General features: G+C 36.6%; 1 protein-coding gene across 4 annotated transcripts in view; it reads right to left on the reverse strand.

Moving 5' to 3' along the window:
* Positions 1-350: 350 nt before the first annotated feature.
* The window catches only part of CYTH3 (cytohesin 3), a 51,937-nt gene continuing 24,717 nt past the window's right edge, over positions 351-27,570 (reverse strand). For 3 of the 4 annotated variants that reach the window (XM_035339695.1, XM_035339693.1, XM_035339694.1), the window contains exons 2-13: positions 25,922-26,004; positions 25,288-25,352; positions 24,780-24,846; positions 20,480-20,598; positions 16,652-16,732; positions 14,541-14,653; positions 12,665-12,813; positions 11,467-11,579; positions 5,264-5,342; positions 5,115-5,186; positions 4,854-5,008; positions 351-3,877 (exon numbers count right to left, since the gene is read on the reverse strand). In XM_035339695.1, coding sequence (XP_035195586.1) covers positions 3,805-3,877; positions 4,854-5,008; positions 5,115-5,186; positions 5,264-5,342; positions 11,467-11,579; positions 12,665-12,813; positions 14,541-14,653; positions 16,652-16,732; positions 20,480-20,598; positions 24,780-24,846; positions 25,288-25,352; positions 25,922-26,004 — 1,169 coding nt within the window. In that variant the 3' untranslated portion in view covers positions 351-3,804. The remainder of the gene's footprint in view (positions 3,878-4,853; positions 5,009-5,114; positions 5,187-5,263; positions 5,343-11,466; positions 11,580-12,664; positions 12,814-14,540; positions 14,654-16,651; positions 16,733-20,479; positions 20,599-24,779; positions 24,847-25,287; positions 25,353-25,921; positions 26,005-27,570) is intronic. The other variant, XM_035339692.1, reaches the window with a different exon arrangement.

Genomic DNA, 27,570 nt, shown 5'->3' on the forward strand with positions numbered 1-27,570 from the left:
CATTCGTCTCCTTGAGGAGAGGAGATCATTTTTTCTCCCACTTACATTTGACTGCAACACAAGGAGATACTTTGTCAGTCCTTTTGCTAATTTAGGGTGGTTCTCAAAGGAAATGTAGATGTCCAGCTCTTACTGGAATTAACATTCGTAGCTGTAGCATACTTTATTTTGCAGTGAAAGGGTTTTCTCTGTAACCTGATCGTTTAAACTGTTGTGCCTAAAAGAAGGGCACTTCCAAGAGCAGACATAATCCATGCTATGAAATTGAATCATCCTCTAGAAAGAAAAAAAAAAGCAAAGAGCAATTATCTTGCATGTACTCTTGATAAAGGAGGAGCTATATGATAGTATATAGTTTCACACTTTATTTTTGAGAATGTCCATGTTTAAGTAACAGCTCTTGATGATAAGTGAAAAGATTAATATTGCAGTGGATTTACACAGAACATTACATTTTAACAATGATCGATACAGAGTATTTGTCATGCAAATCACCTGTGTACACCAAGTAATACTTATATCAATACATATCTGTACAGTATTTACATTTTATATTTAAACTCTAACTAGAAACATTTTCCAAGAAAATATAGAAATGAAACTGGTAAGCCACAAGTCTTAATTTGTAGCATTTGGTCTACAACAGACCTAGCTTTTCCAGCAAGCATATCTACATAGATATGTAATAAATCTTAAAAAATAGGCATTGTTTTTATATATGAAGCATTATAAATGCTGCTTGGTTTATAAAGGTTCCGTTTTGTACCAGTTTAAAACTGTTCAAAATGTTAAGTGATTTAGAGCTTATTTTGTCAGAATATTGTAAAATTTAAGTCAGTCCAGCTGAGCTTAAGTATTATATACAGTTCTCTCCCTAGATTGCACTGGCAGCGTGGCTGAAGTTAGTGGCCAAATGGTTTAGGTATTCGAGAAGCTGTATGTGTGGCAGAAGCAGTAGCGGCTCTTGCTAGCCCCTGTAGTTTCAAAGGGCAATGGTAAAGAGCTGAAGAATTATGCAAATTTCAGCACAACGGGAAGGGAGAAGTCTGCTGTCCCCAGAGGACTTTTCCTCAGCATGGCCAAACTGTAACAGGTATTGCTTTAGGCCACAGAGCAGCTAGTCTTAGTAGCTACACCTGGACTTGAAGCCCAATAAAAAAGGGAAAGGTTGAGAGATTTTTCTTCACCCTCATGGATAGTACCTGACTTGGCCAAAATTTTCACAAGCCACTTTGTTTTACTGGCCTTGTGGCCAGTGGAAATTCTGGGCCAGTTTCACTCCCCATTAATACTGTTACAAAAAAAAAAACATTTGAAATCAAATATTATCACACAATAGAATGATATTCCATTAGCTTTGGTAAATTAAATAGTTGTATTGAGCACCACAAATAGCTGGTTTAGATGGCATTTTAATGCTAGAAATAATATATTTCCTGCTACAATATCCTCAGTTACATGTTAATCTAAATAATTATTTCTGCAGGATATAAGAACTTCAAACCAAATACAGCAAATAAACTCTCAAGGCATTTCCTTCATGCTTACAGGTCAACACCCTCACCTGGCTAGATAAACAGATTTTCTTGAAGGTGATATTTCAGAATGTAAGAATTGATTTTTTTAAAAAAGTGCTTCATGGCTTACTGTTTTTGTAATCTCACATTTCTCCAGGAATACTTTATTTGCTGCATTTCACCATTACACTCGTCAGTACCACTGATTCTGGTTTATCACTATTTGCATTACAAATCTACTTGTCCAAAGCTTAAACTGATGTATGCACTGCTTGAAAACAAAACTTGAAGTTGCAGAGCAGAAGACTCAAGTCATTATGTTAGCAGCTGTGTAAACATACTGCTTTCCAAACCTAAGATGTACAACTTAATTTGTTTCTATAAAGAGTTTAAATGGCTACCATTAAGCAAAGATGTCCCCACATTGATACTTACTGTTAAGCAAAGATTCTACCTCCTTTGGCTGAGGTTTGCTCCCCTACTCACATTTGAACATTCATCCAAGTAGCTTGCAATTCCACATGCTCGGGGAGTATAGAAATAATATATAGTATAGAAAAGGTTCCTCCAGGCTCTTCCTCTCAGCCTTTTTTTGAAGCATGCACTAAAGCAAAATATTCACAGGCTGACATTCCATGCAAAACAAGGCAAATTAGTATGACAGGAACCACAAAACTGACTGTCCTTTAAAGTTAAAATGAGATTTGAAATAGATCAACTTACTAAGTGTCTGTTTTTCCCAGTGCAGCACAATTCCCTATCATGTATCCAGAGCTGCTTCTGTTAACTCCAAGAAGCAAAACTGCTTTGACAACATACTGGGTCACCAAAGCATTCGTTGGCACAGTAGGCATGGCTCAGGTTCAACAGTTATGTGAAAAAAAATGAGTACTAACAGAAGCAGCAGGGTCCAAAGAAACACTATGTCCCCACTGCGAAATGAGGGGCTTTACCTTGAGCGTTATGCACACTGTCAATAGAAAAGCACTGTAACAGGATCTGCCATGGCAGTTTGTACGTTACTGAAAGACCATCGGAGTGGGACTGCAGAAAGATCTTCCAGAAGTTACAAAACAAACATGTGAGGGTGGGAGTTTAGGTGCATTAGATAACACAATCTTAGATACAGATTTGGTTCTTTACATAGAAGTACGGATGTCTTCTCACTCCTTCAACAACTGAAGCACAAGTCTGAAAAATCGCCTTTAAGAATGTAATGAAAATATTTAACTTTTCTGTGTGTTCAAAGTTTGCTATCAAGCAAAGGAATGAATGCTGATGCCTTAACTCTCTAGGGCTGTATCTTACAGAAATAGCACACCTTCCTGTTTTTTCCCTTTAAAAACATTGAATGCATATTAAATTATTAGGGGTTGTTCTCACATGCAAAGCCTAATGCAACACATGCAAAGCCCTGTCATCTTATTCCTTTAGCAGTAACTTAGTGTTAGTTTAACTACAACATATCTAAAACATAAGAAGGATGTTACTATATAAAAAGCAGATGAAACCGGCCATTAAATCTTACTGCTTATTGTGCGTGAGCAGACTGGAATTAGTTTTAGCCTACTGGCAAGTATCAAACCACATCTGTACTCAGTGTCATGCCTAGAGACAATCCTTTACTGTTGGGATCTGCATATTTTTCAGTGCATTCAACACAAACTCTTTGGCACAACTAGTTAACTACATAGCTGCCCGTCTACCACTCAGCTGCACTTCCGAAGAAAAGCTATTTCCATTTAACGTAGGAGCACATACCCTAACTGAAAGCTCCACTCAGCTGGTCATTTACTGCAAGATGCACAAGATTTGAAAACTGCTATTGAGATTGTGGGTTTTCTGCTTACAGAAAAATTAAGTGCTAGATTGCCCCTGACTCCACTATGTAGTGCTGCATTTAATGGAGATAAAAATAATTTCAATTGCTCCTCCATTTATGGACAACAAGCTCAAGGAACAGGTACAGCGTATTAGCCTGGAATTCCTTCCCCGCCAACCAAAGTAAACTGGAGCTGTAACTAACACAAGCAGAAACAAGGCTTCCATGTTTTCAGCTGAATAAAGTTCCAACAAAATCATCCTCTGGGATTTGAAGCTTACTTCAAATTATATGCCAATAACTATTTACCTTGAAAGGTCTTGCCAAGTTTTTATGTCATAGTAAAGTGTATATATATAAAATTTACAGTTAATGTCTTCACTTAGTTTGTCCAATTTTTACATTATCACTCAACTGTATGCTCATTTATAAGTTGATGCACGTATACAAGCCGCTGATCACGTTCTATTTCTTGTTTGCAATTCTTCGTTTCCTTGTTGCCAGCATATCATAAAACGGATCCCTGCTGATACTTGCTCTAGAAGAAAAGGAATCATCAGTTTGGTTAACAAATACCCGTTTCTGAAAACTAGAAGTGTTTTGTTCTCTCTTCCCTTTGAATGACTCCACACTTCTAATCAGATAATGGATTGCTGACCTAGAATCAGAGAACATCCCAAGGTGGAAAGGACTCACGATAATCACCAAGTCCAACTCCTGGCTCCACACAGCACCATCCAAAAAATCAGACCCTTTGTCTTAGAGCGTTGCCCAAATGTTCCTTGACCTCCGTCATGCTCGGTGCCATGACCTCTGCCCAGGGATCCTGTCCCATTGCCCGACCACCTCTGGGTGCAGAACTTAACACCCAGCCTGACCCTCCCCTGTCCCAGCTCCACGCTATTCCCTCGGGTCCTGTTGCTGTCCCCGAAGAGCAGAGTTCAGTGCCTGCCCCTCCACTCCCCTCATGAGGGAGTTCTGTAGGTCTCTAAGCATCAGAAACATTTATTTTAAAAATAAGATCATATTCAGCTGTGATTTGTTAAGAGTTCATACCTTCCTCTTGAACATTATTTATTCCTGTGTGAGTCTGCTTTATAAATCTTACAAGATGAAGTCAAATTATCAAAGTTCAAAGCTGCACCGTGAACATGCTCAAGATAGATGCCACTGAAGTTAATCAGTAGTTGAAGTAAGAATTTAACAAAATCAGGGTTAAAGATAATTCACATAATGCTTTAAATTCACTTTAAAAAATAAAAAAAAATCCTCGTTTTCCTCATTTGAGTTAGTAGCACTACTATTTCCTTAGGACCAGACAGTAACTGGAGACTAGATCTTGATCTATCAACCCCATGTAGCTTGTCATCATTAATCCTAGAGGACACTGCCACATCAGAACTCTTTAAGTTAGAACACAAACTCTTTAAGTTAGAATACAAATTCTCTTAATACCTTACTCAGAGAAGAGCTTACATTTCATTTCTGAAAGACATTTAAGACTCAAAACTCACTTGATAGATTTAATCCATTCTTCTTTTTCTTCTGGGGTGGGAGCAGATATTCTATACACCACATGGTTGCCTTCTACCACTCTACCATCAGCTTCGGTTTTACAGGCTTTAATCACTTGTCCTTTATGACTGGGGTTATAGAGCTCAAAGCAGTTCTGGAAGGTAGAAATGGAAAAATAAATAAATTTTAAAAACAGACAAATAAAACATCAAACAACTGGCAAACATCTTCAGTAAAAACCTATAATGAAGATGTCTTACTGGTTTTCTAGGGTCTTCAACTTCTCTTATGCTAAGGTTTTCTAATGGAATAATCCCTCTAGGTTCTTTGTCCTGAAAATGAGGAAAATATCACATTAGCCCCTTAAATACCTGAGTTACAATTGAAGCTCACCGCAATATATACTTACTGTTGTATATTCAAAGTAATACAGGCAATTATCAGTCAGAATAAACCATCTTCGTTTCCATGTTTTTACTCTTCCCCCTATAATCAAAAGGTATCAATAAATTAAACGTGTTGCTGTCAAGGCATCAGTAATGGATAAGAAGAAAGTATTTAGTTTATTATTTTTTTTTTCCAAAATATGGCTTAATTAATTGCAAATGGATCAGGCACAGATGAGCTGAGATTAAAAGAACGTATTTCTGTAGCTCTTGTACTGAGATCAAACTCCGGAGACCGCATTAACTATGGTGCTGCTGACCAGCCACATGAGCTTTATGCTGTAAAGCTGTAAATGTCTCTTCTCTTACAGGTTCGCTTGAGCCCAATAGTTCAGCATCCAGGCCTGCTCCCTCTGTCCATGTAGTCACAGCTATTTCAAAAATATTAATCCTTCACGGCCCTCAGAAATACAGAGCCAGTGCTGCTATGGGAAAAGTGGCTGAACGGCAAACCCAGTAACTGGGTTTCAATGACAGGACCAACCCTCTCCACAGCCTGTCTTTTCCAAGGAAGGGGTTTCATCAGTAAAATTAGTGGTGTTTTGTCACCTTCCTTGCACTCCACTCATGACCATGCATGTGATTAAGAATCTCTCTCTAGTACTAGATTTAACATCAAGCACATCAGATGCTTACAAACATTACCGCTTGCAAGCAGAGCAACTCTGAGTCATCAACTTGGAGCAAATGCAGAAAATGCTACACCAAAATGTATCATTTGTAGTGACTTCTCATCATTTATTGTTTTTAAAACATGTGCTTTTTATGGGGAAATATGTAATGGAATACACCCGACAAAAGACATAGCTACTGCTCCAAAAATACCATTTTTTCCCCCACATTAGTGGTTTAGAAAACAGCAACCACTGAGATGCTTTCTCCCAGCCGTTAATGTCACGCTGCATGGAACTGATCCTTTTAGAAACACGCATTGTCTCGGACTCTTCGCCTATTGCTCTGCAGTGTGCTACCTCACAACGTCTCCAGTATTCTACAATTATTATTTTCAGTACTCATTTTCAGGAAAGACAATAGTAGATAAAGAATTCACGTGTGATCGACATACAGGCTTAGTTCCACCATAGTTACATGACTTCAGTATTATGTCACCACCTGTGCATCATCCATTCAGCAATGATTTCACCTCATTAACCCAAACGTCTCAAAATAGTTGATCTTGCTACTTAACACCCTGGCATAAAAGAGTACCATGAATGTACACAAGGCCCCCAATTTAAGTCATGTAACTAAATTTAAGACACAAACATTTTTTTCATCTGCTCTTCTTGAGATAGTTGGAACTTTTTTGATAAAATCCTCAATTCTAGGAATATCGTTATTTTTTAATACTAGTCTACTATGTATTTGCAACGCAGACCATGTCCTGTTGCATGTTGTATCTTCCTTTCAGTTGGTTTTATGACCTGTTATAGCACAGTGCTAACACGCTGCAATGTTCAATGTACTCAATAAATTGCACGTTTCCACTACACGCACACATATCTCAAGAAAAAATTAATCTGCAAGCAGGTGTGGTGAAATAAGAGAAGGCAAAATAGTGCAAGATGCAGAAGCCGTGACAGAATGGATGGTTGAGTGAACTGGAGACAGTGAGGGAAGAATTGGTGGCATTTCAGTACAACCACTGTGACAGGTCCTTAAATAAATCATTGTAGAAACAGTCGAACTGGCACATGAGTCACTAGAAAAATTCCCATCACCTTGACTAAGAGCTCGTTCAAGTATCAGGAAGTATTTGGGCCAGGAATGGAAAACCAGCCAACTTTAGCTTGATTCACTTCTGGATCAGTGAATAAGCAGCAACCAAGTCAAGATGACTGCCAGGGCAGTCCTTCCTATCGCTGTAACAGGATCTATTTTTCAGGTATTCCAAGGTTCATTGCAGTGCTCATTGCAGCTCCCTTCTCTCTCAGCCAGCCAGCAGCTCACCAGGTCACAGCACTCATGAGAGCTGTGGAACTGCAGCACAGGTCCCTGTTCCCAACCAAGCTGAGTTACTATTCTCCTCTCTTCCAGGAAAAAAAAAAAAAAAAGAAAAAAAGCAGCGAGGCAGGATATTCCCCCCCCCCAAGATAAGCAAGTATTCTAATATATAAATATCTATATCCCCACCCCATTACTTAGTTGCAGCTGTCAACAGCACAGAAACTCTAATAAAAAGCTTGAAAGGCAATCTAATCTGTACTCATCAAGTTTGCAGGGGTCACCATACAACATGTTTAATATGCCTTTAAAAATGGACTAAAACCCAAGAGGCTGGTTGGTAAGGCTTTGTGGATGATAAGCATGGCATACAGGATTAATGGTAAGAACTACTACTGATAACAAAAAATATTTTCCTCGGCCAAGATTGCTGTAGGCTCACAAAACAACAGCACAGGGGGGTTAGTGCTGTGTTTCATATCTTATTCCAGTTGCCAGCCTCTTAGAGATTAAAACTGAAAGGAATTGAGTTACCAGAAAAGGATCAAGAAAATTGGAGTATGAGTCCATAAACTTTTATAGAAATGGAGAGATACAAAGGATGTAATTCTCAAAGATCCAGCTGATTAACTGAAATGCAAGGACAAACAAAATAAAGTACATCTTGTCAGCCAAAACCTAAGGAAACTACAAGAAAAAGGCCACAATGCAAAATATATAGAAAGAGGAAGACAAATCCTCTTCACCTCAGTAACCCAACACTGGATTTTTTTATTATTATTTTTATTTTTTTCAATTCTGGAAGAAGTATGAACTAGAGAATAAGGTAAAATAAACAACCTAGGCCAAAAGGAAAAACAACTGGCATTGACTTAGGAAACATTGACTTCAAAAAACTAAAAATGGTTTTACAACCAAAGGTACCAAAGTATCTGAAGTCAGAAAATTCTACCCAAATCTTCAGCACATTTGTAAATAAACTTTTAATGGGGAAAAGGAGACAGGCAGACAGAAATACAAATATTTTTTTGTGTGTGTGTCTCAGTTCATTTAGATACCACTAGGTGGAATTGGACTCAGAAATTGCAGCTACACACAATTCTGTTTGTATTTCTTTGAAAACGTTTACCTCAACAGCAACATTAACTGCCTTAAACTAGAACAGCATCCATGCGACCCAGATGGGTACTGGAAGGCAGCAGTTTCCTGATCACCAACCATTATTCTTGCCCTGGATTTGGGAAAGGCAGCGACATCCTCCCAAGGACAGATGTGCTGGAACAAGCGCCATGGGCAGAACGGGCCCAGAAGCAAGGCCTTTGGACAACCTCCAAGGTCTCGGTTGCTGCCTGACTGGCAGAAAAAAATTAACATGATCACGTGTTGGGCTTGAATCATTTCCTCTCCAGTTTGGTAGAGCTATGTCACAGCTTCCCTCTAACTAGAAGAAATTACGCAAACCAAGCTGTTTGCCAAGAGAAGCTGTTTTAGACACGGGAACGCCCTCCCTGAGCAAAATGATTAGTTAGAAATTAGGACAGACAGCCCATATAAAAAATTCAAATACCTTCAATTGGAAGGTACAAAATTCCATGGCATATAAACACCACCAACAATCATGATGCAGAAAAATCTAAAACCTAGTAACATCGTCTCAAGCTGCTCTACATGAGGATTCATAAACACTCAGCAGCTTTCAGCTTTTTCCCATTTGTAGCATATTTTCGTTACACCATGCTTCAAAAGATGTAAAACCAAATAATTTAGGTTTACCGAGATTAAAAGCATCTACAGGAAAGAGCCAGCTGAGTCTAGATAGGTAAAGCCAGAAGTGCTGCCTCTCTGCCCCGTTTTGCACTTGAACTAGCACTAAGGCACCTCTGAACAACTCAGAGCAGCAAGCTTCACAACAGCAAGCATTTGTGAAGCACAGCTTTCTAAAACACACTGCCTGGCTAGAGAGCTGGGGAAGTCTTTAGGACAGGTGAATTTTACCAGATACGGTAGTTCCACAACATCCATCTCCCACCCAGAGAATAATCAATGCAGCAAGCTGCAATACCAAGTAGAAGGGCACGGGTAGACAAATGGGAAGAGAGACTGTAAGTAATACAAAATAGTGCCTTGATAGACTCAGGGTTTGAGGGCTTGTCTTAGTCATAGTTTTATATATGAACTTTGATCTTTTAAGCAAGAATTAACACAACTGAGCACCTCAGCTCTCACAGGGGAATAGAATCCCCTCAGCATTTCAACAATACTGAAACTTTAAATATCCACATCTTCCAGAAATAAAAGGAAACTCCATCAACTTCAGAGTAATTGTTTCCCAACAGAAAGGGCTGTAGCAACACAGACTGTGGATCGAGTTGGTACTCTCTAACAAAGTTTAATCCTCCTAGTAAATAGGAAACTCAAGGGAGAAAGAAGGAAGAAAGAATAAAAATAAAGTAATATTGCCAGGTTTGTTTTTAGTCAATTCACCTAATCTAGCAAAACGTATTTGTAAGCAGTCTGCGCCTGCTGAAAAAAATGCGGCCTTTCCAGGAAGCACAGCTTCATGCATTCACAGGCTGATTCACCGGAGGCTTCAGGACACATTTCATTTCCTTACTCAAATAACCTCGCTGCTGTGGGAGCGTCACCAGCAACACCCTGCAGTCTCATGCCTGCTTTTGCTGTTGGGTTTCCTGTGTATTGTCTCTCATTTACACCGTCCACAATGAAAAGCTGGCTTCCTTGGCCCTACTTGCCAGTGCTGGAGGTGGCAGGTGCACAAGTACCCAGCAGCTTTCAGCAGTCACCTTTTTTTCTTCAACTTCTTTGTTCCTCAATTGTTATTTATTTTAGATCTCTTATATGTATTTTATTGACTTTTTGTTCCACAGTGGATGTTTGGCACTCCTCTACGCACACACTCCCACTCTTGCTTGCGCTCTCTGTATGCATATAATTCTATGAGGAGTATTGGCAACTGACAGAGAAGGGCCCAGCATTCATAACAAGAGCTGTTTCCCAACCTATTCTCCAGAAAATGCATTTTATCTACTTCATCTTGAAAGCCTTTTTTGTTGAGAAAGCTGTGCCAGGAGACAGCAAATTACCAAAGATTCCAGTGACCTTAAACTTTGTGCTCATTTAACATCCTGTTAAGCAAGCTATATATATTATTTACAAAGGAAAATAAATAGCAAAAAGAACAACTTTTATATATGCATAGTTCAAATGTAATCAATTTTTTCAATAATCTAATACAATTGATGTACATGTAACAAAATCACCCTGAAACTTGATTACAAGGATAAGAAAGGTTTTTCTCTCAGTTGAAATTATTCTGTTATGTTCTTCGGTGACTGTGAGAAGTTTGCTGAGAAGTCATCTTTGTTCTTCTGCTTTACATTTAAACACTTTCCTTTTTTTTTTTTTTTTTTAGCAGAAGACACTTGCATGTGAGCTAGACACAAACATGCCAGTCTTTTGTGGACAGAGTAGTACCACTAATGATACTGTTAGTGACACTGAGTGAAAAAGCAAAATGCTATAATAAATTTGATTAAAAAAAATAAAGAAAATAAAAAAGAAAAGAAAAAACAGGAGGAAGGAGGAAGAAAATAAAAGAATGAGCAACTGAACAAGATGGGACTGGAAAGCAATCAGATACGTACCTCCTAATGCAGAATAAGCAGAGACAGCCAGTCACAGAACAGAAAGGTGATAGGTCATAGGCCATAAGGAAAACAAGAAGGCACATTTAAACCACTCATTAAAAAATCATAGCCAAAACCAAACCAAGAGAAACTCACAAATAATATGGAAAAATAAAGACATACAAAAATAACTATTTGAAGAGAAATCCTTTCTTTTTGCACACAGAAAACTGAGTTGAAATTTCACATTAGTTTTCTGAAATGACTTCATGGAGACTTAGATGTTATTTAACAGCAAGGCATGTGGCAAATACCACGTGGAGTTTCCTTTCTGTTGCTGAGTTTTCACTTCTCAAATATCAGAAATAAAACTCCAATGTTTGTAATAAAATCACTAATTTGGATATGTAAAACAAGAAGTAACAACCTTTAGTTGTAAAGGAGTTACTTATTTTGGTTTACATTTTTAAGTACAAGATTAATCCTATTACATTTAGGAGAAAGCAGTTAGACACAGAAGGAGCAGACATGCTAACAACAAACAAACACAGCAGCAAAACTGCCCTTATAACTAACCTAATTTCAGCAGCCAACCTTCTCTATCTGGATTAAAAAATGTATGCGTTAGATCATTTCCATCATCCTCTGGAATTTTAAACGGCTCATTCTTAATACTTTCATATAAATTCTAGAAGAATAAAAAAAGAGGAAAAATACCTCATTAATAATGTCTAACAGAAAATGCATCCTACTGTTTCTCAGACTATTTGTATAAAAAAATAAAGGAAATATTGTCCATAGAATTCTGGACCGTCTCTTCTCAATCGTTGTTTACTACTTTGAGTAAGCCTGTTTTTAAATTACATCATCTATAAACAAGTGTCTCTTTCTCTCTACAGATTTTACAAGTACATCCCAACAAAGACATTTTTCTTTCAGGATTCAGTATTTCAAAGGTTTCAGCTTCTCAAACAGTTCTCATTCAGTACAAGTGTGGCCAAACGAATCTGGATTTTCAGAAAATACTTTAAACCACCACGCTGTCTTAGAGAAATAAGTATGCCTACTGTCTACCCTCTCAGGGGACAGGACAAAGCTCCACAAGATATATGGAAATGTATTGGGGAAGTGTTTTTAAACTAATGGGGAATGGTTTTAAACTAAAAGAGGGGATATTTAGATTAGAGGTTAGGAGGGAATTCTTCACTCAGAGGGGGGCGAGGCACTGACACAGGCTGCCCAGAGAAGCTGTGGATGCCCCATCCCTGGAGGTGTTCACAGCCAGGTTGGATAAGGCCCTGGGCATCCTTTTCTACTGGGAGGTGTCCCTGCCCATGGCAGGGGGGTTGGAATTGCATGGTCTTCAAGGTCCCTTCCAACCCAGCCATTCTATGATTCTATGAATGAAAAGTGATAACAAAACAATGATTTTTTACTATTCTATTTTCTCTGATTTATCCAGAAACAGTATTTTTTTCATAAGAAGCCAATTCCACAAGAATTTTGCCATAAGCAAACTACCGAGAGTTATAAAGAGTATTTACTCTGAAATTTCCCCTCCTCAACATAAGATTGAGGACAGAGACAACTAACCAAAGAGGCCACAAACATCACAGAATGCTTCTTTCAGCTTCTCAAATATGCATGCAAACGCATGCTAGGAAGTGTTCTTACTTCCCTTGACAAATCAGTCTGAGAACTGTTGCATATGCTTTCAAGTTTCCTATTAAAAAATATAAAGCAACCTCTTTTTCGCCCCCCAGTTTAACTTACCCGTAGCAATTCTTCTGGAAGGTCTCCACCTTCATTAATTCCACGATTCATAGAAATAAATCTCTCTACTGTTGGTTTATCTCTTACATTGTGGTTGTGCAGACTGGTATTTAACATAATGATCGCAAATGATAGCACATAGCATGTATCTGAAATCAGATTTGGAAAATGGTTTATGTTTCTTTGTAAACTTTCTATGTTTACAGAAACCTGTAAAGTGAATATATAGCTCATCCTAACTGATGAAGAAACTGCCAGTCATAAAATACTAATTACTACACACAAAAAAGTCTCAATTTTTTCTATTAACTGTTGAGTAAGCCTAAGAAAAAAAAGTAACAACTCAAATTAAAAGCCAGTATAATAAACACAACAGAAGAAGACAGTATGAAAAATGTTTAAACTCTCTGAAATCATTGCTATCACCCTAAATTAACGTTTCACTTGAAAGTCTGAAGTGTTAGGCAAAATTTAAGAGAACTGTCATTTCTGTTTTCTGCACACAGATTTGGCATTGATCATGCAATAGACTTCGTAGATCCAATAACAGACTTGATACATCAGACTCTGACTCAAACTACCTCCAATAATCACCCAGATAAAGAACAGTCTCTTCAAAATCATACTCGAACAGCATTTAAAAAGAAAATAACATGCAACTCAATTTCTTGGCATAGATGAGGGGGTAAATAGCACTGGACAATACCAAAGGGTAAGAAGAGATCTTATCATGCCTCTTGATATGGTTATGACTGTAGTAAATTCTCCCAGAATTCAAGTACAAAATCCCGTGTGAGAAAATCAGGATGGAAATCCTTCCATCCTTTGCATCTTCAGCATTTTGTCGTCAATAAGGATTTCCCTCTGTAGCTGTTGCTGACCTGCTTTACGTTAACCTTTTCCTTGCCTCCTTCTTCCTCAAATTAACTGAGCAGCAACAAGCTGTGTGTGCATATAAAAATGCTAGAACGCTAGGGCATTCTGGACAGCAACACAGAGCTTCGTTAGCTTTTTATGGCCCAAATAACTCTAGAGCAAGCAATTAAATGCAAAACTGAGATGCATTTCTAACTGAGATAAGTCATCAATGAGCAGACTGCAAAAATGATAGGACACTGTCCTCGTAAGGAAAAAATGATGACTTTCTTGGTAATATACTACAGCCACATATTAGGTAGACTTGATACAGAGACATTCAGGTGTGAAGTCCTTATACCTGACAGATTAGATTACCCAGCCTGTAGGTCTCACCTGGCTGAGCCCCTTAGTCTATGTAATCTTAGGTATCTTCGTACAATGATTTTTCCTGCAGGTTGCTCTGCCAATTATATGCATATCTGCTTTAAGGGATTCCTGTCTACTGTTTGGTTAGTTTTTCTGTCTTTCCAGCTTTGTCCACCATCAATCACTTAGTACTTCTGGTTTGCTTTTCCTTTTATGTTTCTTGAGGAACAGGTAATGCATTATTATTCTGAAAAAACATCAGAGCATCAAGATCTTCTTGGGTCATCACTGAAACTTCTGCTTAGAAAAAATGGCATTTTTACCAGGATACACCAAGATATGTAATACTAGAGCATAATACACATTTCAGAAATGTCACCAGAGATTTTTGGCTTGGAATTAGAGAACTAAGATTCCAATTAGCTTATATATTAAAGGTAAAGTTTTATAAATGGAAATGCATTCTGACCATCAGCTTGCACCTCCTAGACAAAGTATAGGATTAGACAGTGGCATTTTCTCAGTTCTCAAAAATGTATTAATTCACATACTTGTTTACCCGGAACTTCTAAATTGGCCATTGTTTCCTTGCACCAGATATAGAAGAACACTTATCATGCAAAAAATATATATGAATACATAATTAACTAACCTGTAGACTGAAAAACTCCTGGGTTACAAAGGCAATAGCGTGAAGCAAAAGCTTCCATCATACGATCAATTTTTTGAGCCTCTCCTGGGAGTCTGAAGCTCCACAGAAACTGCCTATAGAAAGGAAGAATAGTTGTTAGACTTATTCCGGTCGTTATATGTTAAGCATCTATTACAGATAATCAGAAACAGAAGTCAGCCATGTCTATATAAAATGTCCTAGACATAGGTTCTCAATCTCTCAACACACAAGTCAGGAGCTATTATAAAGCAACATGCACAGATGGCTAGCCCAGTAATTCAGCCAGCAACACTGCATGCTATCAGGCAAGGTAACATGGCAGTTCATATTCTGAGACTCTCTTTATTTTCCAGACTAGTAAACAATTTTCTGTATGCATCCCATTTTGCCATGAGAATACTATGGGGAAACAAAACAGTTCAGTCCTCCCCTAGGCTTCCTGGATACTAAAAGCAATAAACACTCAACTAGACTTCACTTCCAATGTAAAAAGACATAGTAAATAAAATATTTCCAGAAGGAGAGAGAAGCAAAGAACACAACACAACATCTTTGCCTGAATTCCTCAAACATTCAAAAAATAAAAACAAGAAAAAAACCAGTGCTTTGAGAGAGATGCTGCCTGTTAAGCGTGAGTTCACCCTTCAAGAATCAGACCCAGATCTTATAAAGAAAGACTCGCGATATCATCTCAGTAATTTTGTAATATATGTGGGATATCTCTTCTCCTGTTCAGCTGCATGAAGTGAAATAGAGTTTTCAGTTTCGTAACTTACTGTTTCTATATATAGGTACACTGGAATGCATACAGGACAGAAATCTTTACAAATTCACTTTTGGCACACCGTGGAACTAAAACGCTCCAATGAATTGAATCACTTGTTCTTTTTTCTTTCTTAGCAAAAGAATTATCTAAAATAAAACAGGACCTAAACCAGCAAATTTACATGCTCTGTCATGCAAAACAAGTTCTCTATATTCCCTGTACACTGGGGGCCAATATAATGATCATTTACTTCCATCCTCATAAGTTTTCATTATAGGACATGATATCAAATTGTCACAGGCCATCTTTAGCTTGTTCAATTCTACATACTGTCTTTTACTCACCTCGTACAAGGTTCCAACCCAGATCACGAATTTTGTAAGCTACCAAAATACAAACATTTAATAGTAGCAGCTGCTAAGGAAGAATAAAGTCAAGCCTAACATTAAGTTGGGTAAAAGAGATAGGAATACGAAGCCTCCCAGACAAGCTTCAGCAGCCAGAGCCTTAGCTCAAGCCTCAGGCAGCTCAGATTATCATCACCACATCACTCAACCATAGCAAAGCTGTTCTGACGCCACATCACAAGGCACTGCACCAGAGACAAAGATCATATGAACAATTCAATTGATCTGGTGTCAGGAGGGAGTCACTTGTGGCAATGAAACTGGCAAAACTGTCTAGGTCAACTTAATTTGCTGGACTAACTGTGGATTTCCACCAAGACGAGAGCAGCCTTCACAAGGTCACTGTATGTTGCAACCCCAAAGAAATCAAGTAAAGTGTTAACTTAGCAAGGGAAAAAAGTACATTAAGATTTTACACTTTTGTTTTCACATGACAGTTGGAAAACTATGAAGTAGGAGGAAATTACTTGTTCCAAAGCTTGCCTCTTTGCAATTGTAATTATGGCCAGCAGGACTCCCCCGCCCACTGAAAGCAACAAGTTAAAGTGGAAGAAAAGAAGAAAGAAGGCAGTAAAGAAAATGTATTTGTTTATTTGATTTAGGTTTTTCTTTGTTTTTAACCTATCTCTGTGCTAAGATACAAAACGGGTCTTCAAATGTCCACATTTGGCAGGCACACCAAAGAGCCATGGCTACAGTTCAGTTGTTAGTATTTGTCTGAAGTAATTAAAATTTTCACCTTCAAAGGCAACACAATTGGAAGTGCTAAAACAGAGCTGTCTCTGCTAACTTGTGGAGTATATAACCCTGGTGAGCTTTAGATCAGCTTTCTGACAAGTAAATCAACACAGTGACTCATACAAACGTGCAATTTGGTAAAGGAAGCTCAGGGAGAAAAACAGAAAGAATTTACTCACCTTAAGGCTTGTACAAGATTGAGATCAGCGAACTCATGGAGTTCAACAAAAGCCTGAAGAACTTTAATATTAAATTCATCTCTATGAAAGACAAAAAATGGAAACAGCCATTTACAATTCTGAACTTCTAAGCCTCCTTAGTTATCTTTATTTCTCCCTGAGAATAAGCAAATAGATTATCATACTGATCAAATCAAACCACCAGAAATTGTGTACATATTTAGTTGTACACAGTTGTAATTGATAGTGTTTTGCCCATTTTTGCAAGCATTAATAATCTAAATTAGCAATAGCCAATATACTTGAATGGATTTTAGTACTGCTTATTTAAATAACCTGAAAAACGGCCCTGCTTCCTTTGCTTCATATTTATTATTACTGCACCTATCATGACAGGGGAAGATATTTGATAAAACTGTTCAGTACAAAAATATCTTTTACAGAATTTGTCAGGAACACTTAAAGCAACAGCTAACGTAGGTTTAATTTATAATAAAACACATGAAAAATAAATTAACCTCTTTTTTCCCCTCTAAGAATGAAAAATATTAAATCAATTTATTAATTCAGATATAAAAACAAGCAACAGAAATACTTCAACCCATTATACCTAAGAACAGTTTTTTGAATTATCACATTCTTATTCCATTCCCAAAAAGTGTTACAATAAAAGTATACTAAAATCAGAATAGCTTTTTACTTGGCTTGCATTTAACTATCTTTTACATCATTATGCATCATTTGGCATTGTGAGCCAAAACGTGTTTTGATTGATACAAGGGTATTTGAATGCAAAAGTAATATTTAATTGTTGATGAACACAAAATGATTTGGATACAGATAGAATACAGTCTACACCATCACTAAATTCATATGCCAGAAGCATAAAGGTTTGTAATCCTTAGGGTGTGCTTTAAATACATCACCAAGGCAGAATGTTGCATATCAGCCTCCACCCAAAAATAGAAAGGTGTGCATCCATGAAGAATTATCTGTTGCATTACTGACTAAATGCGTGTTGCCAGCCTAGAATACTCACAAGCAAATAATTTAAACCAAGCCATTTATTAAGATGTTTCCATGTTGTTTACAGAAACACACATCAGCTCCATCAAGCAAAAAGTAGCTCTCATTAAATTCAGTAATACACAATTTAGCTTCAAGACTATTTTGCAGGACAGTAAACTGGCACAAGTGTGCAATTAAACCAAGCACTCAAGAGGGTTATTTTGTTATTTTAAGGCAAAGATCTATTCTGCCTACACATAAAGCTGCAGTAATTCAGAACAAATATTAGCCTTATATTCTAATTTTTGCTCTTCTAGGTTTTAGTGTAGACTGGATTAATAATCATACTTGTGCTGGGTATGGCTCCAACAACACAAGCCAGTATCACAAAAGGTCTAAAAAGCCACTTAACAACAAATGAGGACTCATCCACATATAAAGAAATCTTAAATATTTCATAGCATGCAATTCACCTCTCATTTATTGTACATTTTTTGGTATCATTTTGTTCCATTTTGCCATTCATTTCTTCCAGTTTGCAGAGCCTAGAATACTCTGTAAGTCAATAACTTAAAGCATCTCTCTTTATGCCATGATATTCTACAAATTCTACAAAATTTTCATCCTGTTGACTGTCCTAGTCTCATCCTCAGCTAAATTTAGCTCAAATGCAGAAGCAATTTCATGATGAGCCCCAGGGAGGGAGTGGCTAAGTAAAAGGGAACATCCTCAGACTCCAGGTGCCTTAATAAAAGGCAGGAAGTACGTATCTGAACAAAAACTCTTCTGTAATATGTGCTGCCATTTGCATAGTCTAAGTCACTGTTTATAAGGTAGTCACAAAAGCAGAACTAGCAGCTTAAGACCACCTCAGTTGTCATATTCTATTTTATCCCAGGGCAGTTATTTCACCGCAGGACTTAAAGGCCTAATGTATTGCTTTCAGGGGGAAATTAATACAAATACATATTATTAGGCTTCTAGGAAATTAATTTTACATTTAAAGAAGTACTATGAACCAATTTCCATTCCAGACCTGACTACCTTGAAATTTTCATACACATTCCTGAAAAAATCAAACTGTCATCTCTTTACCTTCCTAATTGCTATTAGTGGAGGAAAAAAAAAAAAGTAGACAAATTCCTTTTCCACTCTTATGCTAGTTTCATATCCTTTATAGAAATGAAGAAACATGCAAAATCCAATTAGAGTAGAATGACTGAATACATTGAATAAAATCTTTTAAAACAAAATATAATTTAATATATATATATATATATATATTTCTTTTTAATTCAACTGCTCCTTAAAATGGGTACACTTCTGCTTTGTCACAAAATAGGAATGGCTTTTTTTTTCCAATTCTCCTCAGATTTTATCACCTATTTAACAGATTTATTTAAAAAAATCCTGATTAAATTTGCTATTCAGGACTGATCGCAAAAATTTCTCTTATTTAAATTATGAGAAATCAAGAAGATGCAACTGAATTGCATATTTGTCAGTATACATGCTCAATGTTAACAAACATTGCCCAGTATTTTCAGATCAGATGACAGTGCTGCCCAGCTTGGAATGAAAAAGGATGAGCAATACATTTTTGAATTTTAAATGTGAACCTCTAAATAGTCACATGACTGTTCTAGACTATGCCTGTGGGACTGAACATATTGGAAAGACCTTTCTGCATGAGTATGCAGGTTGCAGGATTAGGGCTAGAAAAACTGGAAGTATTTCAGAAGGTAGAAAGCAGCTGTCAAAAATGAATACAGACTGCTTTGTACAAGCTTTGTTACTATTCTGTAATTATGGATGTTAACAAATGAGTAATTGTATAATGCTGCCCAAATATTCAAGATGAACATCCTAATGCTTTCATATAAAACGTGTTGAAATGTCTTCATATATGGTACAGCAGCTCCATGGCAAACATTTTCAAAAATGTATACATCACAGTGAAAACTTCCATTATACCTGTTAATGTCAGGAGGAAACTGCTGAGCACAAACTAAGCTGCTGATGCGGTAAACAGATTACGAATGTCTCAAAAGGGATCTGCCAGAACATATCACTACAGGAGTAGATCCTAAATGAGTCAGCTTTCAAACCTCCGTAACTGGCATCCGAAGCAGAACATGTGCAAGCACGTAGATACATGTACTTCAACCCACTCTCCACTTCTGTCTCTTGCTCTTGCCTTTTCCAAAGTCAATTCCTAGTTTGCACACCAATTGAGGTAATTTGCATTTTTATTATGTTATGCAACAATATGCAAAAATATGCACATTGCATGTTTATTGCACTAGAATTGATAAAGCTATGGTGCAGCTGCTCTTTGAGATACCTACTTACTAACGGGAAGTCTGTGTGCAGAGATGACAACACTAAAACCTTCTTGGACCTACTGTCCCAGGAACTACCAACTTTCATAAGTTATTTCTTTACCATCCAAATATAAGCAATTGTAAGGCACTCCTTGTGTGGGCACGGTATCAAGAATTACCGGAACTGCTGCAATACAACTCTCTGTCATTCCAGAAGCTTATGGCATTAAATTCTGTGTTATAGCCAAATTTAAGGATATTTTCTCAAAATGGTAACTTACAAAGAATATTTTTTTTCCACAATGCATCCAATTAAAAAGAACAACAAGCAACCAGAGAAAAAACACATTATAATAGGTTAGTATTACTTCCTACTGTAGCTTTTATAGATTTCAGAATAGTAGCTATTATGTGCAGCCTGTGAAGGGGAAGGTAACTACCAAACCAGTAAGTATGCTTTGTAAACAAGAACAAAGTTCCAATATTTTTATTTTACCTTTCACCGAGGTAATCGCCAATTACAGTTTTATTTAATCCTTCTCCTTTGTAAAGGAACTGTGCAATGTCTTCTGCAGTGTTCTGTAGGAGGTCATTTTCTATCAGAAACTGTATTCCCTAGGAAAAGCAATTCCAGAGGAAAAGGAATGTTATGTTTTCTTCCACAAACATTTATGTAAATACTGCTCAGAACAGTTGGCATTAATATAGTGACACAGACATACACATAGCATGTAAGAATTAAATTAGCCTATAGAAGATTTTTATTTTTTTTTTTTAATACAGAACGGTAAACAGAAGTTTTCCAGTCAGATAAGCAGTATTTAGTACTGGTTTACACATAAAAATGGGAACACATTTTAAGGCTAGAAGTACTAGGTGGCTGTTAGAATTCCTCAACTGCAAATATCAAATACTGTTTCAGTTGAATAAATTGAATTCCACGCTGCTTTGTGGAGTCAATGCACAAGTTGGCCTGTTCACTATATTGCGTAACTGTCTGCAGAGCCATAATCTGTAAAATCATATAACAAAGTATGCAGGAATAACTTAATTACCACCATGACACAAAATAAAGCATCTGCAAACTGCAACCCAATACATCAAGCCACTACTTGCAGTAGAAATCGTGGCTAAAGATACTGAAACCAGTTTATAGAATTTATGCTGACGCTGGGATTATCGCTGACTGCTGTTTGTGCTTGAATTAAACTATTCACAAAGGACTAGCCAGAAAAATCAGTCAAGCGTCTACCACAGAGTTTCTACTGAAGCCAGGAGGAGTCTCACCCTGTCCCCCAGCGGGCACTCAGTCAAGCCCCGGGACCCCTACGCTTCCATAAATTACTGGCCCTACAACTTGCCTGCTCTGGGGGTGCCCAGAGAGCCTTTTGCAAAGTGGTTAAAAAAAGGAGACAGAGTTAGATAAAGATTACACGAAGGCTGGAAAGGATGTCATCCTACCACCTAACAGGTCATGAAGAGACATCTCTTCCCCGCTCCACCACACACCCGAAGATGTTAATACTCCTGCTGATTTCATAAAACTGTGAGCAGCACACTGCTAAAAAGGAGAAATGGCAGCTGCGAGGATCCTCAATGTCTCGGATTCCAAGTACGTACAGAAGAGCTCAATAAATTATTCCAAATCTTTCCTACTAGAATATTGGATAATTTCAGAAATTTTCCAATTTCCAGAAGTTTTCAAATTTCTGCAAATGGAATATATTTAGTTTTTATATCATTACATCTAGGAAAATTTCCATTACTTTTTGATATAGCACAGCAGGCCCTGTAATAATATTCAAAAAAGTAATTATCTTCCTGTTTGGTTGTTTTTCATTTTTGTTGTTGTTGTTTTTGTATGGTTGTTGGTTGGTTGGTTTTTAGCTTCAAGACTGCATCTTCTTTGTTAAATTAGGCCAGAAAATTGACTTCTTGTCAGGCACGTAATCATTTCATTATGAAAAAACTAAGTCTGGAATACAATTCTCTCATAACAGTTTCATCATCTGAAACTTAGTTCAGTGACATGCTGGTAGCCTGACTGACAACTCAGTATTTTTGTAACTCATTTCAGAACAGAGATGACTTTGTTGCAAAGAAAATACCAGTTTTATCTTGAAGTAAAAATAGCTGAGCTTTCCTCAAAACTGATCACTTCAAAGCTTATTTGATAACTTATTTGTACAAAAAATTAATTTGAGTATGAAACGTAACGCTTTTTTTCCCATGGCAAGTTATTCAAAGAGCGCTTTCTTAGATCTGTCAACCACAAGAGAACCTTCCTTCTAACAAACATCAGAAACAGCAGTTGCAGATTCCCTTGTTCAACACCCAGACTGTATTATTCATGTTTACTGTAGACAGACTGTCCAGAGTAATTTTTTAAAAGTCATACAGGTTACTGAAAAATGGAAATTACTAGAATCATGGAAAATAATTTTTTATGCACAGAAGCAGGTATCTTAGCATACTACAAAAAATTATTTTAACTTTTTTGTTTTTCCTTCAGATCTTTAAGAACCAGAAGTCAGATAGACAGGAAAGGAATGCCTGGGACAACTCCAACGTCTGGAAAAAATTGTAAAATAGGCCAGCCAAACACCCATCAACTCCTACGCTATCTTTTGTCTTGATGTAAATTTTCTTTCTCTAGACCGATACAAGATGGGAGGCAGCTGTACTAGTTTGACCTCCACATACAAAAAGCACTGTTACAGAAATATTCAATATTCACTACAAATCTTGCATAGATCTATTTAGTTATTGAGGTCTGTGCAATGCAATCTTCCTTGAGTTTCAGTTTTTACAGCAACTTAATTAGAGAATTTGCAATTATTTAAATCCTGTCTTTGTTATAAAGAATTCATTTTCTGGACCCATCACAGACAGTACAAACATCCAATGCAGGGATCTTCAGGCTCAGCTTTACATCCCCTGCACTAGGATTCCTAAAGTGTTTTACAAACTTGACTGTAACAGTCCTTTCCACACTATTTAACCAAATGAAGAGCAAATTTTGCAATGTTACATGATTTAACTGCATTAAACACAGGTATTGTGATGATGCTTTGCTGGTAAGGGGTCAGGGACAATTATTCAACATACTGGTTACCACATTAGAAAATCTAAATCTTTAAATAAAAATGGTTAAGAAAGCTCAAAATGTTCCTGCTACTATGAAAACATTGTATCTCCATTATTTGATTAAAAAAACCCACCACCACATTGTGCATGTATTCAGTGCATGTATTATTTTACTTTTTTTTTGCATTCCTAAATATGGAGGCCATCTTCCCTCCCACTGTGAAAGAAAAGCATCGTTTTCACAATGACCCCAAGTTCATTTTCTCATACAACATTAGAATGACACAGATTTCAGCTGCCTGTAATTTCAAGTAGCAGCTCCTAACAGAGACACGATACAGCTTTAGAGCAGCCAGCTACTGCAGGCCACCACTGATTCATAAACATTATTAAGGAATTACTACTGTAAGTCTGTTTACCACATTTATATTATGTTACAGTAAAAACGTGGCCACAGCATCTATTTATAGAAATAATTTCATACAGCAAGAACAATAACAAAAAATAGTTAACATTGGAACAAAAGCATCTGGCATCATCCTGTGATTTTGCCACAAGCTTCTGGAGGCAAAAGAGCTGGAGGAAAAGAGCAAACTATCAGGATATTGGAGATAACTCTGCCCTCAACAGAAATAAAGTTACACAACTACCAAAACGGAAAAGAGAAATAAAACACATGGTCACTAGCTTCAAAAGGGTTCTACACCACCGAACACTTGAGTGCTTCTGGTAAATTGAAAATGGCCAGAAGAAAAGTAACTATTACTGTACTTGAACATTACAAAAAAGTCATCGAAATATAACTGACTTTGATACAATCTGAAAGAAAAACAATGTTAAGGCAATTTCAAGAAAGATATTAAAGAAAAAAAAATCAAAATGGAATCTCAATGAATACCGTAGAAAGCAGAAAAACAAAGCCAGAAATACACAAAATTTAACATAAATGGTAAAGGGAAAAATATAAGAAACAAAAACCACGTATGTTGAAACAGTTCTTTAAAATATATTGGGGAGTCTGTAAGAGAATGTTCAGGTCACTCAGTTTTCACAATTAATAACTCTTTAAGGAAAGTAGAGGTACTGCAGAAAAATGAACTGCTTTACTTTTCAGCTAAATGAAACTGATAACAAAAGTCTCTACTTGCAGGTGTTTGTACAAACTGTATAGGTACATATATGTGTATGTATGTACACAAATATACAAATGTTCATATATGACTTTTTCACAAACAATTTAGGTATGCAAATGTAGGAGTCTGTATAAGAAGTAATTATCAACCACGTTAAAAGCATTTTGGAAGAACCAGAGGGAATTAAAAAATTAAAACCTATTTCCTCACTATTAACCAAATATCAACATATTTTTAGAATTGTTTGACAAGTCAACATTGAACTCCCTCTATCAAGTACAAATAATCTGTCTGCAAGCCTGCACAATCAATACCTGGCATATTTGATTGTTGATAAAAACCTTTTCTGATCAAAAAAAAAGTTTGCTTCAGTGAAAAAAGCACACATGACTGGCAAATGATTAAAATGACTGCTTCTACGTTAACCCTCTGCTCAGTGTACTAAAGGATATACAAATAAGGCCTAACAATTTATATTATCAGCAATGTTTTCTTAAGAAAACAGACTGTATTTGCCGTAGATCACATTACAAGCAGGAACTTGATTCCTGACAAGCAAAAATAATAATTCTCTACCTTCTTAGGGTCCATGTTGAATTTCTTCCTTCCCATAGCTATCTGCTTATTTCTTTGTGTAGTTTTGCTACACATGGAGAAAAGGAAAAAATAAAATAGCAGTTATCAGTTTTTCTTACAAAACAGAACAATTTCTGGATTAGTTTCTTTTAGTTTGTATTTTGATTAGTTGTTTTTTTTTTTGTAATATAAAAATACGACACATTCACTTTTTATAAGGGGGAAAATTATGTTACTATTTACGGTCATTTCGAGTAATTGCAGCTTCAGTTAACTGTATCATTATTAATTGGACCATCTAAAATACTACATTCTATTGAACGTATACTCAATCCAAACAAATGACACACCTGAATGGGATTGTGTCAAACTTCAGAGACTTTATAGCAGACTGAATAAAGGTCATCAAATGTTTGTTTAGCATAATAAAGCCATTTTTATTTTCTGTTCCTAGAAGAGCTTATTCCAAGGTCTTACTGAATCATGGCCGTATGTTGGCATTACTTACCTTTCTTCCACACTGGTCAGGTTATCAATTTCTGTCATAACCTCAGCTATTTCAAATTTTAATCTCTGCCAAAAGAAGGAAGTAAATTAAAGTAACCCACATTAATACTAATTTTTAAATTATCATGTACTAGTAAGGTATTAGGTTTTATTTTTAATTATTTGCTAGTCATCTGAGGACAAGTGATAAATCTCACGGTTTCCTTAGATACGTTGTTTAAAGACTGTACCACAACTGAATCTCTGATCTGAAGTATAGCATCCAAGTATATGCTCATGTCAAAAGATCAAGACCAAACTGTCATTACCAACCTCGATATAAGATTTACTTACCCAAATTTCTTTTTCACTCCTATGCCATACACAAATCTACTGCTTCTTGAGTTCTTGATGACACAAATCAAATGTGTACGTATACACATAATGCATTACATACATACAGAAGTTAATGTTTTTAAAAGCACATAAATGAATTGTAAATACTATTGATAATTAGTAAGCTTTAGCTTAGGCCATTTACATGCTTTTAAAACCATTAGGTACAGTGATTTATACATACAGTGAAATGTTGTAGTCTGTTGTAAATTTCATCTACTGAAGTAGTCTCCTAAGGAATTTACAGGTAAATCAATTACCTCAATATCATCAATCAGTTCTTTCTTCCTGCGACGAATATTTAAAAGTTCTTCTCTTTCTTCTATGGAGAGGTCATCAGGCACTGAAATAGAGCAAAACGTAGCCTTTTAAGCATTTACAAACATAACATAGTGGAAAACTGAATAAACTTGATTAAGAAAAACAAGTTTACATGGCACTTTTTTTAGTTGGAATTATTTTCAGGAAAAATATTTTCAGAGAAAAAAACAAATTTACTGAAATTCTATTTCGTAAAATCATAAATAACGTAATAGACTAAGGACAGAATCAGTCCTTCAAAACAAGTCTAGACAATTTAAGGGAACTTGTTATCATATGACATGTGGTAAGATTTGTCTCTACAGTTAAATTGCCAAAGTCTGGCATCGTTCCAGTTATTTTAGTAATGGACCAAAATTTTTCATGTAAGTAAATTATGGTTCAAAATACATTCATCTAACATTTTTCAAGTGGGGAAAAACAAAGAAAAGCCAAGACTATACAGAACTCATTTCCAGATGTGTATCCTGATACTGATTTCACTCATCATAACTGCAAGAGTAAGCTTTTATTTGGCTGCTTTTTACCTGTACATATCAGACACAGGTAAGTAGAATACTACAGACAGCCCGAACAGCAATTACTTTGCATCAGCTGGATAAACGTCTTTGTTCTTTACAAATAAATACGCAGTTATAATCAGTTATTGAACACAGCCTATCACAAAGTTCTGCTTTTGTGTACCACCACTTAAGTGAGTCTGAAGCATTTAAGTCAATTTGAAGTACCTCCTTGGCCATGCTAAAACAAATACGTTACCCTGCTGATAAAAAAGCACTTGCCTCTGAAGATGCAAATGTTTTCCTGCATGGTTATCACTCACTCTACCAACAGCCCCTTACCCTGCAGTCTCTGACAACTAATAAAGTTATTTGCACAAAACCTCTGCTTTTCTCGAGCAATCAAATCTTCACCATCAAGAAACTTCTTTGGACATGGATTACGCTCACTTATTTGTACAGCACTAGCACATCGACCACAATATTCACCTCCTTTGCAACGATCCTATAATAACAGTTTTAACGCTACCCACTTTCTTGGAAATAGCTCCTTATTTATAGAACAGCTTTTCCTTCCAGCTCCAATGGAACAACAAAAATAATTTTAAGATATTTACATGGTTCCGTACCAACAGTAACATCCAACAGTGCAGTCACTTCAGAAGGCCAACAATGTTTCTCTATGTCATACATACATTTAATGGACACAACAGGATCACAAGCAAAGATTCAGCTTGACAAGTTTTTTCACTTGGACACTTGAAACTTAGCCTCTGTTCAAACCTTAATGATGAAATATATTGATTATTTTTGACATCCAGTGGCTAAGCTCCTTTCCTTTTAGGATTCAAATCATAATAAAAAATCCAAATGGCAACAGAGCTTGTTAGACATGAAGTAATTATGGCAAATGATCTCATTTAGCTATTCCAGATACAGACATGATTGAATTACTTCCCGTTTAGAAAATTACGGGCTCCTGTTGAAAGAATACTAGACTTCAATGTTTACCTGCTTTTTCCCCTCATCAGATCAGAAACCAACCCATTTCTAAACATTTCTTTCATGCAAATACTGGTTGATTCTTT

The sequence above is a fragment of the Oxyura jamaicensis genome, chromosome 14 (assembly GCF_011077185.1).
Source record: "Oxyura jamaicensis isolate SHBP4307 breed ruddy duck chromosome 14, BPBGC_Ojam_1.0, whole genome shotgun sequence".
Classification (NCBI taxonomy): domain Eukaryota; kingdom Metazoa; phylum Chordata; class Aves; order Anseriformes; family Anatidae; genus Oxyura; species Oxyura jamaicensis.